At 43.5% G+C, this 23791-nt stretch overlaps 1 protein-coding gene across 1 annotated transcript; it reads right to left on the bottom strand.

Annotated features, from left to right (window-relative positions):
• Positions 1–84: 84 nt before the first annotated feature.
• On the bottom strand, positions 85–23099 carry rab40c (RAB40c, member RAS oncogene family). The gene is made up of 7 exons (XM_006801918.3): positions 22821–23099; positions 21910–22091; positions 14950–15010; positions 9761–9821; positions 9610–9687; positions 5205–5427; positions 85–4475 (listed from the first exon to the last, which is right to left on the bottom strand). Exons 2-7 carry the CDS (start codon positions 22049–22051, stop codon positions 4201–4203), a joined length of 840 nt encoding a protein of 279 aa, XP_006801981.1. The 5' UTR covers positions 22052–22091; positions 22821–23099; the 3' UTR covers positions 85–4200.
• Positions 23100–23791: the final 692 nt, after the last annotated feature.

Genomic DNA, 23791 nt, shown 5'->3' with positions numbered 1-23791 from the left:
AAGCTGGTTTAAACGGGGAGGAGCTAAATTACTCTGTTTCAGGCTGAGGGGCTGCACAGAGGCTCGGTTTCAGATAAAGAAGGGTTAATCATGCAAAGCTGCTCTGAGGGAGCTGGAAACGAGCTGAACAGGTCAGCTGTAAATCAGCGACTCGTATCTCTGCAGCTTATCGAGAACTTAAACTCAGAATCTTCTTTATTCGACCTTTCAGGTGACTTGTGCGTTATTTTAGACGAACAGCATTCAGCCCGATCGAGCTTCTATTTTTAGAAGCTTTGCACTAAAACACTTTCAGTGAGAGGCTGAGCACAGATGCTGTTTACTGTGCTGAGATCAGTGAACATTAAACCACCGTAAACAAGACTAATCTCATGGTTTGGCTATTCTTAGAGAACATTAGCTGGTCCTGAGGGTGCAGCTGGCTAATGTGTGTGGTGGAGGAATAATCTGACTCAGTGGCGGGCATCATTAAAGGTGAGAAAGGAGACAAAACAAAACCGAGCGGATGGAGAGGGCGCTCCCACCGACCGCCACAAAACCTGGAACGAAGCGCAGAGAAAAAACGATCTGCAGGATTTTAAGGCGAAGGAAAAGAAGGCAGAAGCAGAAACTGAGGAGGAAACAAACCACGCAGCGAGCAGAGAGGAAGAAAGAGACGGAGATGAAGCTCTTCAGAGATCTATGAAAGGAGCATCTATTATTCAGCAGCTATGAATCATGGGACAGCGTGCGGAGGCGGCGGTGCAGATCAGAGGCAGAGAGAGAAGAAGACCTGCTGCTTTGGTTCCCGTGGGAGATCCAGTCGGAGGAGTTTGAAACGCAGCGACTCGGAAGACTTCACGTGTTCCGGCTCGTTTCTACGCGGAGGCCGATGCCGCGCCGACAGAACGAGCAGGGCGGGAACATGGACAAACACGAGGCGGACGGTCATTTAATTCCATCCTCGTGGTCGCAGCTTAATTCAATTATCAAGAGCTCACGTTTAAACGCAGTCTGCTGTTTTTATTTCAAACATCAGGAAAACCAGCCGCAGACATCCTGAACACACGTCTGTGCTTCAGTCCTCGCTCCCACCTGACCCCTGACCCCCTCAGAGTCAGCTGATTTCTGCTGAATGGTTTATTTAATGACGCCGTGCAAAGTTAAAGAGTTATCCCAACTGTCACGTGTGGGATACGCGGCCACACCACCGCGGTCGTCTTCTAACTCCGACTCTTTCTGGGTCTAAATTATTAACTAATGTAGTTTCTGTCACTTGTGACAGGAGCTGATGGTTGTGACGGAAATGAAGGCGAGATTTTATCTTCAAATTGAGACTCTGAGTGGGCGGAAAACTGATTTTGGTCGCACATTATTGATTTTCTCTGAAATGTGATGAAAATCACAGAATAAAAATTGCAAACAGCATAAAAAAGGAAGTTAAGCATCCTGAAATGAAGTGAAACTATTTATGCTTCCACTGAGAGAAAGACTTTTTATATTATCTCCCGATTAATGTTCTGGTCTGTGAGACATTTTGCTCTGAGAGTTGGTTATGAAAGACAGCGAGTGACATCAGAGCGCTCCGATAAACACGGGTCACTGTTTACTATCAATACTGGAAAGTTTCCACTTCAACACGAGCCTGACCAGCCGCTGTGACTGGTTTCCTGTTTTGCCCTCATCAGAACTTCAACTGTCACATCATCAACAGCTTCAGAAAGTCTCGGGCGTCGCTGCCTCCCCACGAGAGCTCAGGCAAAGACTGAAGCTGAAACAAACGTATGGAAACGCCTCAGCAGACAGACGTGCGGGACGCCTGCAGGTGCAGCAGAGTCACAGGAGCGCAGCTAACAGCTGAGGGGACTGTGGGGGTTAAAGAACTCGCCACCCAATGAAGAGCAGCAGCTGTGCTAAACTCGAGAAAACGGTGAAAATAAAACCAAACATGTTACACAAAGAGCGGGCGCGACACTCAGCGAAGCCCGAGTGATCGCCGATCCACCAAAATCACCAATCAGCAACCAAAACAGAATCATGTGAGCCAATTATGTCGCAGCAGAGCTTCAGGACCGTTTCAGCTTCACTGCAGCAGACAGACATGATCATTTTAATCGGAAACAGCACGCCGATGCTTCAGCGGCGTGCTGGGAAACCGTGTGCACGTGGAAAACTTCAAACTGTATTTCAGGCCAAAGAAAAGCTGCGTGCTGAGGCGCTCTGCCCACGCGTTCACATCTGAGCACAAAAACACCGTGGAGATTTCCTCTGTGCTACTTCTGGCTCCTAATTAACAGTTTGCAGTTTTCAAATCTGCACGATTGGCCGGTTTTCTTTGTCTTCTTTGACTTTAAGTTAATTCAATTTGAACTTTTTGCAGTGAAAATCAGAGAAATTCAACGACAGCTGGAACATCTTTCAGCAAAGTTAGTGTGATTTGGGTTTTATTAATCAGTGATCAGCTGTGACACTGCAGCCATATATTTGCTTCACTTCTGCTAACAATCTAATGAACTGCTTTATGTTCTTTGTGCTCAATTTAGAGCTTCGGCTGACGATTGAGTCATAAAAGAGCGAAAAACCACAAATAATCTGTTTAAATGCAATAAAAAACCCAGAAAAGCAGCATTATTTAATGAAAGAAATCACCCGGTCCCTCGTCTCTGGGTCTCTCAGAATCAGCTGAATTTTTTATGTTCAATAACTTTAGTTTATTTAATGAAGCCAAGCAAAATTTGACCATCACACATGAATATCTTCAGAGTTACAGGCCCTCTAATTATATGGGAAAGGGTCCAAATTTGCAGTTATTCTGCATTTTCTGATCCCTCACAGCTGACAGATATCCATGTGAAACTTCCAGGACTTAAAAAGATGTTGAAGCTCTGTTAAAAAATGCAAACGAATCGGTTTTAAACTCCAAGCGTGTGTGAGGAGACACATGTATAATGTTGCTGAAGTTATCGTACGTCGATGTTTTCAGTGAAACCAACACGTGGATTAATGGACTGCAGCAGCGTCGCTGCTCCGTTACCAACGCGCTCATTCAGAGAGTTTGGGTGGAGCATCGCTTCAAGGCGAGTCTGGATCGGCGGCGCGTTGTCAGAGAAGCAGCAGGTGAGCGCAGACGAGACTCTGCTGAGTTAGAAAAGTGTGACACGACAGGTGAGGCGTGAAATCTGAAAAGCGTGATGACAGGAAGGAGTGGGGGGGGGGGGGGGGGGGGGGAGAAATCAAGTCGCTGAAGCTCTCGGGTGAAAAAGAAAACAGATGCACCACTGACACGTAACCACACTCCACACTAGAACACCAAATGTGGATCACTCCTCCACTGAAAATAGTCCCAAGCACATTTCCACCCTGAAGAGTTCAGCTTGTGTTTGTACATTTGATTGGCTGACTGTCACATGTGAAATATCGAACAACAAACACATTTTCCTTAAAAAAAATGGATATAAAAGCGTGTTTAAAATAAAGTCCTCAGTATAATTCATCACATTTGGCTGCATTTAAGCGACAAATGGAGTCGATCAGAAGATCAGACGATGAAGGATTTTCTAATTCATGGTTACTGTTGTGCTTTTAGGGATCTATCTGCTGCATGCTCGTTCACTTGGGCTCAAGGCACACTAACAAGTCTGGACTCGGCTCGGGCCGGGTCCTCCAGGGGTTTTTTGGGGGTGGGGCCTCTAAATCTCTGTGATTTATAATATAAAATCACTTTAAAACACGTGTGCTGACAAAAAGCGACTGATCTTTTCTAGTGTTTTGATGGTTAGCTTATCAGTCAGAACAAAAAATAACGGAGGTGTGGACAGAAAAAGGAAACAGGAAAGGTGTGAAAGTGAAGGCTGCGGCGATGCACGGTCACTGAGCGGCGTGCATCATGTAGAGTAACGAGGGATCTCTGTTCATGTAGTAGCCTCTCCAGCAGGGAGGAGTTTCTGGAGTCTTTTCCTCTTGTTTTAGTGTAAATAAGATCAAAACGTTTGTAGTCACTCTCTAAATTTCCTGAGGCACCATTCGAAGCCCTCCCCCTCCCCCAAAGAACATTAAACACTTGAAACATGACCTCGTGTAGGTGGGAGGTAGCGCTCATGCATCCCTTTATCCATCGTTCCTGCTCTTCGGGTTCAGGGATTTCCTCCAGCTAACGACACCCTGCACATCTGTCTCTGATCCCACGCCCGCTCCGAGCTGCGATCCGGGGAGCGGCGCTTGTTAGGAGATCTTACAGTTGCTGCGGGTGCAGTTCTGCGGCGGGCTCTGCGGCGGACGGATAGACTTGGAGCGCTTCAGGCTGTTGCCTTTGGAGCCGCCGGCTGGGTTGGCCAGCGAGTAGGAGCGTCCGTGCATCATGACGGCGTTCATTCCGTTGGCCATGGAGAAGGACTTGAGGTGGGACTTGATTGCGACGGGCAGCGGGAGCTTATCGATGAGGTGGACCGGCGTGCAGGACACGATGGCTCTGCAGCAGAGGTCCTGCAGGCTGAAGACTGCAGAGAGGGAGGGGACAGAGACGAGGTTACCGTCAAACATCCGTTAAGGGACAAATGTTAATGTCAGGTTTCAGATAAATGCTTTTTATTACCAATTTATGAACAGATTGTAACAAAACTAAAGAAATTAAACCTCTTTCGACTCTTATTGCCTCAAATAAACTGAGAACTGATTTCTATGTGAAGGACTTGAGTGACTCTTGTCTGTCTTCCTCATAGCAGCAGTTTGCTGAGGTTACAGGAGCTGCTGTAAGCTTAGTGATGCTGTGACTCCATCTGCTTTAACCTGACAGGAACAGAACATTCCTCTGAATAGAGCTGATAATAAAGAAAGGAAAAAAATCAGGAGATGAAGCTGCTTGGAGGAGCACAGCTCAGACAGCTCGAGCTGCTTCTCTGACACACAGGAGGAAGCTCAGTCTGAAAGAGTTCCAGCACACTGAGCCCGACTCTTCTCTATAAAGTCTCAAAGGACGTGCAGGACATCACTTCCCACTGCTTTATACTGTAATTACACACGAAGGAGACAGAGCGATGACAGGAATGAGCTCAAATTAATTAGTTTGAGAGAGCTTGTGTGGCGATATGACATCCGTCTGCTGATGGGCTCCACAGTGCTTCACAGACTCATTTCTCTTGCTCTCGGCGGTCGTGAAAACCCAGCAGAGTGCAGTTTAACAACCCATCTTTCCTCACTTTGACGACCCCAGCTCCACATCCACCCACCTCGGTTGGGCCTCCAGAACTTCTCCATGCCGTGCCTCATGAGGACGATGCGCGACAACTCTGTGAACGACTCGATGACGTTGAAGTTGCACAGCGGGCTCACTTCAAAGAAGGTCATGCCATTCTTCTCGGCGTACGCCCTCGCCTGCTCGGTGGGAACTTGCCGCTTGAAAGCCAGATGTAAACGGTTACCCACGAGGATCCGAGGCACGCCTGGGGCATGCTGGGAGAAGAAAAAGACAAGTTACCAACTGCTGTGAGATGATGTTTGAATTGGATTATTGGTGCTTTTTGCAACTTTAAGTCCCTGAAAGTAAAAAGGGGGTTTTGCAAGTTAAGCACAAGACATCAGCATGCAGCGCATACATCTCTAATTCATCCCAGTCTGTTCTGCAAACTGAATGAAACATGACTGCAGTGACCGTCACCACTGATCTGTTTCTTCTCAGAGTTTCTGTTCACTTTTCTCACTCCGACAACCTCCAATGACGTCATCTACCTTTGGCATTAGTACAGGTGTTCCACAGGGACCTATTCTTGGTCCTCTTTTATTTACCGTATTATTTAAAAGTACTCAGCTATTCACGTAAATAAAACTTCTGTAACTATTTCAGACTCTGGATGGATGTCATTAGTACAGGTGTTCCACAGGGAAGTATTCTTGGCCCTCTTTTATTTACTATATTACATCTTTGACTCAAAAACTAATGCACATTTTTACGCAGATGACACTACGTTATATACCACTGGATCTTCCCTTATCCTGATGACTGCAAAACTACAGCCTGCTGCAACATTAAAGAAATAATTCAGCAAATGTAAATGTGTTCTGAACTACGATAAAACTAATCACATGTTATTGGTGAGGTCACTAAAAAACATAATTTGGTCTATACTCAAACCCTTCATGGTATTAAAATGTAAAATTTGATTGGTGTAAAGACGTCGGACTCAGAGTCGATACCAGACTGACTCATGTGAAACACCTACCAAGAAAACTGAAGATTAAAATTGGATTTTGCTAAAGAAATACATCTTTTTCCCCTTTTTTGAGGTTGTAAGATCATTCCACAATCTAAAATTTATCTGGACTCGATTGTGGCGATGATGTTTGTATTCATGTTTGGCACATCCTGTCGCCATCATCTTTGGGTGTTTTCCACTATTAGAAACACCGTCTCATATGCCACTGGCTCTTCCAATGATCCCGCACGATAAATTTGCAACCTACAAATTTCTCTGATGGTGATATTATTACTGTACTGTATATGAAGAAGCCAGATGGTCCTGCTTAGCAGCACTGCATGATGTTTATTTATAAGACTAACTTCATCTTACATCTGAGCCCCTGCTGTTGCGTTTAAATATAATAACACTGTGTGGTCACAGGACACTTCTAACGTTTTACTCACACTGAAAACTGGATTTAAATACTTTGCAAACCTATAAGTGAGCAACAAAAACACTAGAACATGTATTTGTCTTTCCCCTTTTGCACATTCTTTTCTTAAGTGTCGGTGTCCCTTAAAATTAGATCTCAAAACTGACCTGTTAAAATAAAGAACACTACTACAGAGAAGAAGAAGAAGAAGGTGATTGGTTCAGCTGGACAGCTCAAAACATTATGCTTGAAAATTTTACAATCAAACTGACTCAGGAGTGATAACCATCTTAGAAGGACTCTTTGTTGTGAGATTATCTCATTTTTCCCTATCGTTGCAAATACAATCAAATTGAAACCTTCTGGGACTTTTCTCCGCTCTTTAATAATAATAATAATAATGGATTGGATTTATAAAGCGCTTTTCAAGGCACCCAAAGCGCTTTACAGTTCCACTATTCATTCACTCTCACATTGACACACTGGTGGAGGCAGCTACAGTTGTAGCCACAGCTGCCCTGGGGCAGACTGACAGAAGCGAGGCTGCCATATCACCCCTCTGGCCAACACCAGTAGGCGGTAGGTGAAGTGTCTTGCCCAAGGACACAACGACCAGGACAGAGAGCTCAGGGATCAAACCGGCAACCTTCCGGTTACAGATACGCTTCCCAACCCCCTGAGCCACAGTCACCCACATTTAACCACATTTAGTGACAGATGCATCGGATTCATCCTCGCAGGCTGATCGTGTCTCGTCTCGCGGCTGAATGTAATTCACAGATTTTCTGCTGGCTGTGCAAATCATGATGTGTGCAATTTAGTAAATCCTCACAGCAGTCACAGCAGCAGGATTTAAATTTCATAGATGAGGTTATTTGACCAGAACGGTTCTCATTAATCAACAGGAGAAGAAGGACAGAAATGTGAGTTATTATTACGTCTAATCTGAGATCAGTTTTTAAAAAAGGAAAAATGAGATGCAATGACAAAACTGTTGTAAGGAGACAGAAACACAGCAGAGGATTCAGAAAAAACATGTTTAGACTGTTTGATTATGTGGCAGCATCTGTTGTGCAAGAATGTGGTCACGGCCAGAAGTTAAAGGCTGTGACTTTTCATTAGACCCGGAGCTTTTTGGTGCCAATAAGACTCAAACGGCCCTCAAATGAACTGTTAAAAGTATTTCCTGTCTTTAATATGTACTGATTTATGTATAGAAGCATTTAAAGCTTCAGGAAATGCTGACTGACTGAGCCAGAATAGAAGCTAGTTTTTGTTTTTCATACCCAGAAGTAGGGGTGGGGAAAAATGGATACTGTGTAGTATGGTGATATTTTGTTTGCTAATAATGTATGGATACAGGGACAGCAGAAATCAATATTTTGTTACAAAAAGGTTTTTGTGCTCTGACTTCAGAGCATGTTGATCCTTTTTCTGAGCAAGAATCCTGACATTCCTTCACTGTCCAAATGTGTTTAATAAACATGACAGTTTACTTATTTTAATTTAAGACATGTTTTATTTTAATTAAGTTTAAAACTTTTTTATTTAATGTAAAATTATATTTTGTTTTAATTTACTTTCAAATTCTTCAGTTGCTGAAGGGGCTGCATAGTTTTCATAAACTGCATAGTTCAGAATAGCTATAATTGTACCAGATGGTTGATTCAGTTAAGTTGGACTAGACTGTAATACAAACCGTTCAGTTTGTCAACAATAAAACTGAAATGAGAGAAAGACTGAGTGTGAGACTTTGATATTAGAGAAAATGAATATTGATAAAGTTTACCTTTATGTACAGAATCTGAATATCGCAAAATATTTTTAAAAAATGCAATAATATCGTATCGTGCGTTAGGTATTGTGATAATATCGTATCGTGGGATGTATGGTGATTCCCACCTCTACCCAGAAGTTGCAAATCCACACAGCACAGGAGCTGATTGGTCTACAATGTTATTGTAACTACTCTGGTAGCTGTAGGCATCACAGATTTGGGGATTTCAGGACTTGCATTAGATGCACTGCAGACTTTCAGAAAATCTGAATATTTTAAACTTCTTTTTAAAGCTGAACGTCTATCAGGGACCTCCTGCATAATCATCCCTGCACACTTTGCTGTGTTACAGTTTTTTCTTTCCTCTTTTGTTCCTGCAGCATTATATTTTATCTTTCATCTTGCAGGGATTATCTTAGATTAGTTTAATCTTACACTTTAACTTCAATGCTGAGAAAACATATATGAGTAAGCAGTGAGTTACTTAATACAGCCTTTGTATGTGTGTGTCCTTCCTGATGATTCGGAAACAAAGAGGATGTCCTCTTTGTCTGTGTGTGTGTGTGTTGGTATTTTTGGCCTTTGGAATGTGTGTTCCCGTTTGGCCTTTCCTGCTCCACCTCCACAGAATCAAACGCTTTTAAGGACAGAAATAAAAACGAGATAGTCGACTCAAGAATCTCTGCAAGGCGAAACATAAACAGATGAAAACTGATGACAGTTTGCTGGCTGTAAACTGATTACATTCAAATATTTGATCGCCAATTTTCTGCAACAAATGTTGCACCAGATTTGCCTGAATATACGTTTAGATGTTCATATATTATTTTTGTTCACTGGTTTGTGTTACGGCTTGTTTATAGGAATCTCTATAAAGGACTCGTTTTGAGTCCAAGAAAAGCTGCAGTTCCTCTAACGTCCAGCAGAGGCTCCAGCAGTTAGTCGTCCCCAGAGACTCCCGACAGAAATAAACATGTTTACAGCCTGACACAGAAACGCTTTTGTCTCTACAGATAATTTCTCCTTCATAACAACAGTACAGGAGGAGAATGTTTTTATAACTCACCTGTTTACATCTGAAATCAAAGTAAGAGCATAAATTAAAACTAAATAAAAATGTTAAACACAGCAGGACATGATGTAGAAAAGAAACCAGGCTCAAAGTGTGTGCAAACTCTTTATGCTAATGTGGGTCACATGGTCAGACTGGATTCATTAGAAACAAAGCCAAACTCTCAAACGCTCACCTCATCGATCTCTCTGATCCACCTGTCGATGCCGTCGAAGGACCACCTGTTGGTGATGTCATACACCAGCAGGATCCCCTGAAGCGAGACAAACGATGTCAGCGTGCAAACTCCAGCAGCATTTAAATGAATGCAGCTGTTTGCTCCTCACCTGAGCTCCGCGGGAGTACGAGCGAAAGATGGTGCAGAACCTCCCCTGTCCCGAGGTGTCCCTGAGGAAAGGCAGCACATTAAACAGTCAGGTCTGTGCAGCTGCAAGCAGATAAATCCTTCTTCTGCTTTCGAGGTAAACGGCACGAAAGCAGCAGGCTTCAGCCAACAGGACGGAAATCTGAGCAGACTTCTTTTTGGGGGTTTCAGATTCAGCAGAGCCAGCGATGGTCCTCCGAACTGAGGCAAAAACATGCAACTCAATCCCCGTCATCCATCTATCGACAACACTTTCAGCCTGCTCGCGCTCTGACCCAAACCCTCCATGATCTGTCGCAAATGCCACAAATTTATATCAAAATGTGCAACTTGATCAAAGATAAGAGTGCTTTGGTCTTTGGTAGTGAGTCGCTTTAAGTTAGGTCTGCTCGATTATGGCAAAAATGATAATCACGATTATTTTCACTGAAATTGAGATCTCGATTATTTGACGATATTTATTTAACAATAACAATGTGTTGAATAATGACTTTAAAGATTGTCAAAAAATAATATAAAATAGTGCAAATACTGATAACAGTGCAAATGTTTGCAATATAAGAAATAAATGAAAAATGTAAACATCTATGTTTAGTGAACTTTGCAGTGTTGCTCTGTGGTGCAGCTACGACACTGTAGCAGAGTTTACACACTGTGTCTACTTGATCCACGTCTGACTCATGAACCCATAATGTTTCCACACCAAGTTTTTTTTACCTCTTTTCAACCAACAGCAGTCACTCTCCTCTCCAAATAACTTCTGCTGAGCTTTCCGAGCTTCCCTCGGGTCCTCTTAATCAGCGGTCCCCAACCCCCGGGCCTCGGACCGGTACCGGGCCGTGAGTTGTTTGGTACCGGGCCGCGAGAGTTGAGGCTCAGGTGTGAAATGTATAGTTTTCAGGGTTTTTATCGGTTTTCAGCGTTATTTTGTTATCGTTTTTATCGTTTACTCGGTTTTCCTGGGTCTTTTCACGTGTGTTATGAATAAATCTTCTTTTTTTCGGTACCGGTACTAGTTTTATATTGTTGTATTTATCCGCGACACCTTAAAGGCCGGTCCATGAAAATATTGTCGGGCATAAACCGGTCCGTGGCGCAAAAAAGGTTGGAGACCGCTGCTCTTAATTGTTGTGACGCGTGATCGAAATGCAGAGAGGTGCGCTCGATTTGCCACACGGAGCAGCGCGAGAGTAAAGCACGAGGGAGGGGCTAATAATCGGCTCAGTCATTTTTAATGATCGTTGAAAGCCCAGATCGTAATCCAGATTAAAATTCGATTAATTGAGCAGCCCTACTTTAAGTATTTTTTATAAAAGGAGTAAACAACGGCACTTTTTCCCACCACTGAAGTGATTTTGAAACCATCTTAAAGAGTGAAAGGCCCCGCCCACTTTGATGGTTTCCTGGTAAAATACTTCTGAGAGCACCAAAGTTTAAGTGGCTCACAGAGCTCTGAGGGAACGGGTGTTTGGATATCTCTCAGGCTTTTTCACAATTGCACTTTAAGTTTTGTGAAGATTCGAGTTTTCCCTTCACTCTGCATTCCAGGGTGATGACATCCACTCCAAGTTCTCTGCCTGGAGATTACTCTGGGGAAAAAATGTCTTTCCCATTGTTTCACGCCCAGACCCTTCCCCTCCACAAGCACGAGTTATACATCGATGCGCCGACATTTTTCTCCTCTTTCACCTGATGTTAGAAAGGAGTTACTGTTATGACACAAACCCCAGAGCGTGCCCAACAAAACTTCCACAGGGACGCATTATAAAACAGCTCCCAAACTTCAGCTGGAAATCAGAAGCAGATTTAACGCTTCAATAACAACTACACTGGGGATGAATCCACCTGGTTAAACTATACTCATTATCTAACAAACAACACGGCTGTACTGTGCTAACAGACTGCTCAACGAGCCGATGTCGGCAGGAAGGTCAGCTCCGACCTCCAGCTCTCTCAGTCCTCGTACAGACGCGTCTCCGGGCAAGACGATCAATCCTAAATTGCTCCTGATGCACCGATTTGAAGTGTGAGTGACACAGAACAGGCTGGGAGCAGCAAGCAGGGAAGGAAGTGCTGCATTAAGGTGTGTGAGAGCTTGTAGTGCAGAAGCAGTAAAAGTAGAAAAGCATAATAAAACTATCAGTGCATTTACGGCTCCCTGTCATCCAAACATTAGGGGTGGGGGAAAAATGGATACTGTGTAGCATGGTGATATTTTGTTTGCTAATAATGTATGGATACAGGGACAGCAGAAATCGATATTTTGTTACAAAAAGGTTTTTGTGCTCTGACTTCAGAGCATGTTGATCCTTTTTCTGAGCAAGAATCCTGACATTCCTTCACTGTCCAAATGTGTTTAATAAACATGACAGTTTACTTATTTTAATTTAAGACATGTTTTATTTTAATTAAGTTTCAAACTTTTTTATTTAATGTAAAATTATATTTTGTTTTAATTTACTTTCAAATTCTTCAGTTGCTGAAGGGGCTGCATAGTTTTCATAAACTGCAGAGTTCAGAATAGCTATAATTGTACCAGATGGTTGATTCAGTTAAGTTGGACTAGACTGTAATACAAACCGTTCAGTTTGTCAACAATCAAACTGAAATGAGAGAAAGACTGAGTGTGAGACTTTGATATTAGAGAAAATGAATATTGATAAAGTTTACCTTTATGTACAGAATCTGAATATCGCAAAATATTTTTAAAAATTGCAATAATATCGTATCGTGAGTTAAGTATTGTGATAATATCGTATCGTGGGATGTATGGTGATTCCCACCTCTAATAAACATGGGTTCAATATATAAATAAAAGACAGCAAGATGGTAATGACGATGATGGTGGGGGCTTCAGTGTCTGTGGTCAGACTGGGTCTTTGTTTGCATCTAAACCTGTGAAGTTCACTGTCTCTCACACGTTGCATTTCCAACCCACCACTGTGTGAAAAGTGTCTGTGAGGTAGCTCCTACTACAGCGAGCGGCAGCAGGACGGCACATTCCTACGACTGCATGCAGACTTAAAATATGGTAAATCTAAGGACGTCTGAGCCGTGGGCACAAGACAACAATAGACTCAAGGCAGTTTAAATGACATATAATCAGTGCAGGCTGTGGGTTTGGCTCAAAATCAGAATCACTTTATAGTTCTGCCTGGTTTATTCTCCAACACAGTAACTTATTTATTCAGATACTCTGCAGGTCAGACGTGAGCTCAGCCTCAGTGTCACAGAGAGCTGTACACAGCAGAGGACTCATGAGGGACAGATTTATGCAAACCGGATTGCCACATGGAAGGAGAATAAAATCTCTTTTTTCAGGTTTAAAAAGCAGCTGCTCCGCTTTTCCAAGCAGCATCGTCCATCTCCACGCGCTGCCGTCTGAGAGGATCATCTGTTGTGCAGCGTAGCAGAAAAGACAAACATGTTCTGGCTTCTTTACGCCTGCACACCTCCAACTTCACGAACCGCATCCTTACTGAAGTGCTTCTAAAAAATCCCAAATGTTTATAAAACAGCTGCATGCTGATGGTTTTCCCAATGAAAATAGTCCCTGTGCTTGTTGGGGACTATTTTCAGCAGCAGATTAATCCACGTCTGGTGCTCCGGTGAGCATTCGTGGCACCAGGACGGCGTCTGTGGGTTTGAGTCACAGTAAACTAATGAGGGGACATGTAAACAATGGACAACATGGAGCCTCGTGGCTCAGAATAACAAACTGGTGAAACTATTTCATGTTGTCCTTTTGGTCTTATCGTGGATTTGATGGTAATAATACTCCCAGAAGGTTTCAGTATCTGCTGTTTTCCAACCCAGAGACTCAGAGGAGCCCGAGTCACCACACAGAAAAAAAAGGAAGCAGAGGATGAAGGAAAAAAAAGAAAAAGAAGAGCGAGAGGAAGAGGAAGAGGGGGATATTGACACTGTAAAACAGCGAGGAGAGGAGGCGAGACTGAGGCAGCAAAATAAAGATCCTGCATCACGCAGCTGCCTTCAAACTTCTTTCTTCACACAGAAGACGAGGCGTCTTCCTCCCTCAGGAGTCGAATTCCTTGCCCTACTTCCACCAAACAGGCCTCGCCTACCACTGCAGACAAATACGTGAATCTGCTGCGACTCCACAGATACAGGATTACTTCACCGACACGACAGCGTGCAAAGAGACCGTGCACGTGCACCTCGCAGCTTTAAAATCACGGCAGTTATGAAAGCTGTGAGCTGAAAGTACGGGCACGTGACAAAAGGGCTGAGACACGGAAGATGATAAGAAAAAACTCAGCGTGGGAAACAGATCTGACCGTGATGCCAGTAAAAGCTGTCTTCATCGCAGTGAGATTCCTCTTTATCTTCAGAAACATCTACTGGCAGGTGGAGGTGCTGTTTACTTCCTCCTTCTAAGGAAATGACTTCACCTGTACGGGAGTTGATACGAGCTGGTTTCCTCCTGAACTGCCTCTCTCCTGGAGGCTGCTAGCTATTCGTTGGCTTTGGTTTGATTGTACAGCTTCACGTTAGCGCCCGTTCACCTGTTCTCTGTTTCTGTGCTGTTGTAAACAAAGCGAGGAGGAAGACGGTTCTGCAGTACTTTGACACAGAGGCTGTAATCCAGTCCACTTATTACTGACCCCCTCTCTGCACAGGCGTGATGATGCTTTGCATGGTGTGGAGCGCCACAGATGACTCACAGTGTGTACAGATGATGTTTTGGCCTCGTCCCTGCTGTTGTAAGTTTAGAGTCTTTACTTTCAGACCCATCATTAAAGTCTGTTTTTACTCCAGTTTAAACTTAATCTGTGTAATATAATCTTCTTCTATTTGTTCATTTTTACGAATTTAAAAAAATTCCCTTAAATGTTAATCTGCCTTTGCTCCCCTCACTTTGGCTCATCTGTTGCTTTTAAACGTGCTACATAAACAGTAACTGAGTCACATGCCTCACTTCTTCTCTTTATTCCCTCCAACTCTGTGTTCAGACTTAGAGATAATAAAACTGTTTTTCCAAACAAAAGCTTTTCCCATTCCTCACTAAACCAGAGGCATGCCCCATTTCTGCTTTAATGTGACCAAACTCTGGCTTCAGGCCACAGACACATACTGCAGGATTTTAGAGTGGATGCAAGAAAAAACACAAAAATAAAACCGTGTCCTTACCACAGCTCCAGCTTCACTCTCCTGCCGTCCAGGAGAATAGTGGTGGTTTTGTAGTCGATACCTGGACAAGAAGAGAGCGAGAGATGGGCATTAGGGAGATGGAAGCACAGAAAACGATAAAAATCAATCAAGTACAAAACTCAGTCAGAGAGAGGCTGGAGGAAGTGACTCATCATCACCATGAACACTTGAAACACGACGCAGACGACCGTGACGTTCTTTAAAAATGTTTAGGAATGATAACAAACACAACGCCGCTCTTTCATTGCTCTGATTGTAAATCTAAACAGTGTATTTCATATGGCTTCAGCTGCATAACAGAAAATATCAACTCCTAAATGAGTCATTATAATAATAATATAATCAGGTGGCAGTTTAACGCTTTGCTGAGCTGCCGAGAGGATCAGAAAAGTCATTAAAACCATTAATGTTGGGACTGAAAGCTTCACCTGATCCTTCAGCTGAGTTTACGTTACACCTCCATCCGTCCATCACAAAATGCTGTGACAAACTTTTGCGTGTGACCTGTAACGAGCCTTTACACGCCGCGTTTACCGTTTAGCCATTGTGATGGAGGCGGACTGTGGCGTGGCGCCACACACAGCTAACAGCTCGTTAGCTCTGCTCTGACAAACCTGTCAGACCGCTACACCTGCCGCCCCACCGCGCCACGTCTGGACACGTTCCTGAGGTTTGCACCGAGCCTGCTTCCACCTGAGGCCTCACAGGTGAGCCTCTGAATAATCCGATTCTCACCTCTGATAAGATGTTTATCTTTTCGCTCAACAGGTTCTCGTGTCACTAAATGGTTTTTGTGTTTTTATCCTGGAGTCTAATTAGCTTTGCATGAGTCACAGTTTAAAATAATCCTGACTAAAGACTGATCACAGACTGTGGACTGGGATCAGGGATTTTCCTGACTGTGGATCTATAAGGTTTATTTGATAATGACAGTTCTCACTTCAGAGACGGCCACCAAACCTGTCCTGGAAGAAGTTATTTGTGTTTGTTATGTTCAGCCTTTAAAAAGCAGAAGCACACAAACGGGTGGAGCTCTGATAAGAAGGGTGAACACTGTAAATTAGGACTCTGTTTCTCAGTAAAACTCTTTGAAACTCATGAAAGTTCTTCACTGCACCACAGAAACATGTAAAAAGTATTCACACAGACGAGTCCTGCGTTACGTTCCCACAGTTTCACTTTTCCTCGCTGCCCTTTAAGGCGAAGCTCAGCGAATCACAGCCATTATTAACACTAATGAAAGAGACAATAGCTCTATCAAATGTTACTGTGTCAGCCTCCGGCGGTTAGCAGGACCACGTTACTAAGATCTTCCAATTTTCCTGGCAACATCAAGCTGCTGCCGGGCTAAAGTGCTGAGCTCAGCCTGGCCTAATTGAATCGGAGCAAGTGCAGGGCTTCGTAGCGAGCGCTTCCTTTCCCCTCATATCCAGGGCGCACTCAGGACATCCCAGATAATCAATAGCTTCTCTAATGTCTCAGCTGAAAACTGCTTCTATTCTGGGAACGGACTCACTTTGTGGGAGAGACGTGTGAAGCTTCAGGCTTTCAGCTTTTGCTCAGACCGCGTCGAAGAGGCTTCAACGTGGTCGCAAATTAGAGCGCCTCATCTAAAGCGCCGCGCGGTTAAACTCTTTCCACCAGAAACTAAACACAACATGCTGCACAGACTGCTCCTGTCTCATTCACAAGTCCAGCACAATGAAAATGCAGTTTGGTGCATCGTATTTCAGTTTAATGCGCACTTCCATCTGTCATTTAGAAAACCGCCTGCAGACATATCGCATTACCAGCACTGACCGTACTGCAGGAAAAACACTGATGGACCAGCTGCGCAGTTCATCAGCTGCTTTCACCTGAACCTTCTTCCTTTTTACACCATCACAGAGTGATCATAAATACTGCATCTGCCAGCAGGGACCCGTTCCCTCCAGCCGTCATCCGAGGAATCGTGCCACAGGACGAAGCTGCCTGTTGGCGCTCAGCAGCATCACGGAGACCCTCCCTCAGTTCGTGTGTGTGTTTGGAGATGGGTACACTTCAGCCTCTTTAAGCCAAATTAAATGTTTCACGGCAACAGCTGTAGGTGATAAAACGCTGGCTGTGACGGGGGTCCTCTCCTCCACTTGATCCCTTCACTTCCAGCCAGTTTGAAAAACAGAAGTTTCCCAGAAACAACAACAGTGAGAATAAAAAAAGTCCACTGTGGACTGAAGCTGGTGGAGTCTGCTCTGCTGGCTCAGTGGGAGCTCGGTGTAGCAGCACATAAACCACTTCTCCACCTGCTAGTTGGAGATTCTCTCCATCTTACAGATCAGGACTGCCCTCGCCAGCTGCAGTCGATGCCCGTCCTATTACAGGACCGGGAACTAATTAACACGGAGGACCACCACGGCAGCAGCACGCACTGAAGAACAGACGCCCACCCTGGTATATATCATAACTGTTTCCACCATCAGAGAGGAAACAGCTTTGAGGTTTCGGACCAACTTCTTAGAGAAGGAAGCAGTTTTTGCATTAAAAAACAAAAACAACAAAAAATCCACTCAGGACTGTTGCTAGCCAATCAGATGATAGATGAAATGTTTGTTGCTGCCCTGCTGTCAGGCCAGCTCCTAAACAGTCTGTAAAAGAGGAAGCAGCCCCATTTGATGAGAGGAAGATCAAAAGAATTCAAAGAGCTTCATTAAATATGGAGTGCAGAGTGGATCGCAGCTTCGATGGGGATGTTTGTGCCGACGGAAGCGCCGCTATTGATTTCCATCCCTCTGGCAAAGGCAGGCTAGAGTGCCTGCGAGGACCCTGAATATTTCAGAAGGGAAAATCAGGACAGAAGGACAGATTTTGATTGGATAACGCTGTCCTCAGGCTGTGATTAGCTGGCTGTCGGGTTTGGGGGTGCCAGCTGGATAGACCGGTCTGTCACATTTCCTGCTCTGTCATTAGTTTGTGTGCTTTATCGATCACAAATCAGACGTCCATCAACGGCACAGAAGATACAAAGACGTGTCTGCGATGCACGAGAAGACGGCGACTGTTTTCATTATCAGACCGATTACAGATCGAACACTTAAACCCACGTTTCATCCATACCTCAACCTTCTTCTCTGGTGAGGGTAACTGGAGTTCACAAATCTATGCATGTGTTCATGCCGAGGGTCTCTACAAACAATCCTTATGAACTGAATGATAACAAGGAATAATAAGGAATTAGGGTTTAACCTTTTTTTAAACTTATTCTAGTTTAAACAAAGCAGAAGACAGAAGGTCACAACAGTGACGAGCACATTAAAACCAGATCTGGGAATTTCCAAACATCTGGGCATAAATGAAGTAAATCTTTTTATTCTGGATGTCATTAGTCTAATTTCTTTGAACTATATCCCAGTGATGCTGGAAGAACTGCGTTTAAGCCAGAAGGAGGAGGCTGTTCCAGCGGTTAGGAGCCTCAGAAGCAGCGAGACGAGTTAACCTGATGATCAGACTGCTGGAACACGGTCTCAGAGTCTGCTTTGCAGGCTCGAGCCGTGTCGGGTAATTAACGACATTTTAAAATGATTTCACTTTGAGGCGATAAAGAGAAGCAAAACATGGCTGACGTTAGTTCTAGTTAGCGGCACAGCTGCTGTGCATTAATAATTTCTAAGAGGATTTCAAATAATTTCCCCTGATCTGAGATATGCTTCATGGCAGCCATCTGATAACAGCAGGCTTTAGCAGAGAAGACAATTAAAATAAGCTGAAAAGACATCTCAGTGCATCAGTTAGACAAATGAGGCTCTTAAACCTTTCTTATTTCAGTGCACAACAATGAAAAATCCCCCAAGGACTCGACCAAGCTCAGCCCTCCATTGTGTTGTTATTATGATGGACTGGCTCACTTGACAGCATCACCGCTGCTGCTTGCAGGCCGGCTCATTCTCTTCCTCCTTATCTTCTAAAGTGACGGCGGGTTTAGTGCGAGGAACAAAGAACTGGAAGGTAAATGAAAAGTTGAAGCTAACAGACTGACACAGACTCACTCTCACCGGGTAATTAGTCATAATTAATGTTCGTTTCCATCTGAAGCTTTAAAGCATTTTGATGGTCGTGATTTTTTAAATGTAAAAGTTTGTCACTTTTTTTTAAAGGTGGTTTAAAGCTTTTATAGCACCTATATTAACAGAACACGCTGTCGTCAGCTGGATTCGTACTAGTTTACTCCTCCAGTCACCATCTGCTCCACTCTGTGTGCGAGGAGGTGCACTCGCAGTGAGACAGAGCAGTGAAACTAATGAGGCCAAAAATAACAACAGGGATACTCTCACACTGAGATGAGTGCATTTTTCACTTTACTTGTTATCATTTATTTCATTAATAAACATCAAGTTGACTCTAATGACAAAAACATGACTCCCATTTTCTTCTTCTTCTGACTGTGAAATACCAGCTTACTGAATGTACCCTGGTATTGAATTGGTGTCTGCAGATACTGAAGCAAAGCCACTGGCATCGGAAACAGAATAAATTGGATCAGTGCACCAACTATGCATACGCCCCAGGTGGCGCTCTTCAAATAAGGATAACAGGAATGACTGCTCAGCCCTCAGCTGACCATGTCCACAAAAAGTATAATACCTTGATTACAGACGGACAGCTGGAGACCCGACAGCTGAGCGCTCCTTCCCGCTATACTTCTTAAAGACCACCGGTTGGGTCACGTGAATAGTTGGTAAAAGTCTGCGTGGCTACAAATAACAGCCAGGCACGCGCACGGTCACCGTCTGATTCAGGTCCCAAAGTCAAATGAACACTGCAGCATCACTGAGAGTTAAAAACGGTCTAAATTCTTTCATCTTCAATAAAATGATCAGCGTTGCTGCTTTACCAGGTGTAACTATTAAGTTTAACATCCATGCATCCATGAAAACAGAATTTATTACATTTAACGGAGTTAGACGTTAGCGGAAGTTAGCTCGCTAGTTTCGCTAGTTAGCTAAACATGATATAGCATATTCTGACTGAGAGATTTCTGAAAAAATTTAAACGTACAGCTCTGCTATCGCTTCCAACATAAATGAAGACAGAAAACTAAACAGCAGTGACGTTTGTAGGGTTATTGAAGTTGGGCTAGCTGGTATACAATGATGTGCTACATGATCGCTAGCAACACAGCTATGTTAGCATAACATAAACTGAAGCTGGAGGATGAACGCTAACTTTTTTCCACTCGATAAAAGTTAACGTGAAGGTTCCCGATGGTTAGAGACAAATGTAATCGCATGGCAGGATGCTGTAAACGGACCAAACTTCAGTCAGGAGAACAACTGAGATAATCCATCCACAATACGAGGTTAGTCATTAATATACTGCAACAACATGGGAACAGAGCAGCTGTGATAGAATACAGCATTAATGAATCAATGGTACAGAAGTGGGGGAAGCAGGACGAATGAGTTGAATAAAGTTTGATTTATCTGACTGCTTTGTTTCGCTTAATGTGTCTTATAATCTCGTGCACCTTATGGTCCGAAAAATACGTATTTGACTTTTTTATTTGGCACACTGCAGTTTAATGTTGCAAAGCTCCTCTTTTTAACTTCAGTGGATATTATACATGGTTATGCTCAGGATATGTCAGCACATTTCTACTAGAAATGCCTTTTGGTTAAACTGTCAGCAAAGAATTTGCATTTGCACTGTTAAATTTTTATATAGCTTTAATGCACATAAAAAACAGCTGCTTGTTTAGGTGAAAATAAATGGATGTTTTTTTGCACTAGTAAAGTTGTATTTTGTCTCGCATCAATTATATCGTCAGTTATATCGTTATCACAAATTTTCAAATATATATCGTGATATATAATTTTGGCCATATCGCCCTGCTCTAGCTGCACTATTCTCTTGATCATTGCCACTCAGACAAAACCTTGACATCACTGCTGCTATACGTAGAAGAAGTCGAAACCAGTTGCAAAGAAATCAGTTTCCCCCCCAAAAAAAGTCTCGTCTATTGCAACATCCACCTCAGCATGATCCGTGCTTCTGTTATTAAATATGATTAAAGTCACAGTTTAAAAAAAAACCCACACTTGTAAACATGCCTGTCTTCACCACATGAAGCATGTGTCGAACGGTACAAAACATAAAAGGTGCACGAATGGCCAAAATGACACCAAAGTGTGCCTTGTGGCAGTGACAAGGATGAAAAAGGTGAGTATAACAGGCGCCACTGTCATGACCTTAACTTCATCCCAGGTTACATTCTGTGAGTTTCTGGTTAAAGACTCCTGGCTTCCACCGACTCGTCTGACAGTATGCTCTATACATACATTTTATACACGAAACCTGCTCAGTTATATTTTACTAATGCCATCGGATGAAGCTGTGCAGCAAAGTTCCAGCTGAAAATGCTCCCCACTGTGTCGGGAATTTGCATGTATGCTATTGGTGATGAATGAGTCATAAAAATGTTTTCGTGTTTAGTCTGTTTCACACTTCTGGAGCTGCAGTTAGTTGATCAGAGATCTATTAGAGAGACATTTATTTCAGTTACACCTCACTGAACTCCTACACTGAAGGTGAGACCTTCTGACCTCCATAGCAGCTCAAAAACAGCTGATGTTGTTAAACTAAAACACGGCCGGCTCTGTTTTTCCCCCCACAGTTGGCCGCCGCTGAAGGTGTTTAGGAATAAGAAGAGGAACTACGCTCACTGAATAATAACCTGTTTTTACACTGACATCAGAGAAAGCATTGTTTATCCACTATGTGCAACAACAATGCACACACACATCCATGACCGCCTGACTCACTGCTGTGTTGTGAAGTTCTGTGTATGTGAATGTGTCATTGTACGCTCTCCACAGCAGCAGCGGTGGCGGCGTGCGCAGCTTGTATGTTCAGGACTTCAGTGATGAGCCAGCAGGAGCCCGATCAGCTGAGGTGGGAGTGACTCACCACTACTGTAAGCGTAAGGGGACTCTGCAGATCCATCCTGCAGGCTGTCCAGGATCTCGCCTTTGCCCACGTCGCTGTCTCCTACCAGGAGGAACTTCAGCAGGTAGTCGTAGCTTTTCACTGGGCTGCCCTGGCTGCCCATCCTGTCTCACATGGAGGTCGAGGGAGTAGTCTCCAAGAAGCTGAAGGGGAAACCAAACAGCACCCTTACGCGTTGCTATTCCCTGATACAAAGTCTGTTATGCCATGAATGTCCCGCATGCGGGTCTGGGAGTCTTTGTTTTGCCTGTTAACAGTCTTCTAAACTGTAGGTAGTTTAATTTCAGGCAAAGAAAAAAATAGGAAAAAGGGGGTCACAGTCTCAGAGGAATGTCCTGTTTGGCTGCCAAAAATGTGGTTGTGGAAAGTAAAACATTGTTAAAGATAAGAGCAATAATAGTTTTGGGAGGGAGGAAAAACTGGCACTGACAACTTAAAATTATGTTAAAAAAAGAACAAAAGACTTTTCTTTGCGAGATTAAAGATTAAAGCACATATTTAAAGTGTAACTGCAGCTGTGGGATGATTGTTGTAGTTGCAAGAAAATATGATTACTGTCTGCACTTACTTTAAACTAAGTCTAGCAGCTGTTGCTTATTTTTAAAGCAGATCTTTTTTGTGACACATCAAACTCCCAAACCTGGAGGGTGTCTTTTTGTTGTCATTTCAGCGCAGCTTTCCGGCTAACAACAGGCTAGCCCCAGCCCCGCTAGCTAGCTTAGCTATTATCCCTGCTGCTGCTATGCCAGACTGCTAAAACAGTAATCATGTAACGACACCAACGCGCTAATTTTAGCCATGCACAGGTTTAGCTTATTGAATAACTTTCTACAGAATAAAACAACGATATTGCTTTGTAACAGGCAGCTAACCGCGGCTGGGCTTCAGCTGGAGTCTGAGTGATTTCAGGCCGCCTGGATTGCTTTCTTCAAACCGAGATGACAAAGATTCCAGTAACTTCACTGTAATCCAGAAAATTCCCACATCTGTGGCGAAATCAAAAGGCCGCGGAGCATCTACGTCCAGTCCAAATCTCTGTGAGTGATCTCAGTCCGTGCTGTTTCCATTTTTCTCCATTATCCTCAGTCATAACCACACATGAAGCCCCTCAGTGCTGCTCGGCGGATACAGCGACGACTGACCGAGTTCAGCGCTGACAGATCCGTGCTCTCTGCTGTCCCCGCCCACCTACAACATCGCCCCGCCCATTGGGTCCGCGCCGACACGAGCCGCGGCTTCCATTGGACAATGGAAATACCCATCAAAGCGTGCTGTCAACGCCGCGCAGATGGCGCTGAGGGAGAATGTGCACAACAAAGATGATTCATTTCTCTGCGAGTGTAAACAGAACAAAGGCAGAAAATTCTCATCACGTGGGATAAACTGGATCAAATCAAAGCTGCGCCCCGTCAGTGAGAAAAACAGAAAAATAACCGAGGAAACAAGCAGAGGGGAAAGAAGGACGAGAAATAAATACAAGCATAAACGCTATACTTCTGTATTCTTTTCAGTGCGGGCAGACTGCAGTATGAAAAATAAATCGATAGGAAAATGAATATGAACGAAATTAGGTTAAAGAGTAAAAAATGATATAAACAAATATATGAATGCATAAATAACACCATACCACTTATTTATTTATGTATTAATATTTTCTCTTCATTCCACCACTTATTCCTTTGTTTATTCAGTTCAGCAAAATTATAAAGAGAAGATATATAAGATATTTTTAACAGAAAGTAATTTTTTTTACTAAGTGGAAGGTGGAATATTATATAGATTCAAGATTCTTTATTTGTCACATGCAAAGTCATACAAGTACAACACACAGTGAAATGTGTCT

The sequence above is a fragment of the Neolamprologus brichardi genome, chromosome 4 (genome assembly GCF_056152115.1).
Source record: "Neolamprologus brichardi isolate AB-2024 chromosome 4, ASM5615211v1, whole genome shotgun sequence".
NCBI lineage: Eukaryota > Metazoa > Chordata > Actinopteri > Cichliformes > Cichlidae > Neolamprologus > Neolamprologus brichardi.
The sequence above is the reverse complement of the archived record's forward strand: the minus strand, read 5'-3'. Positions and strand labels throughout refer to the sequence as shown.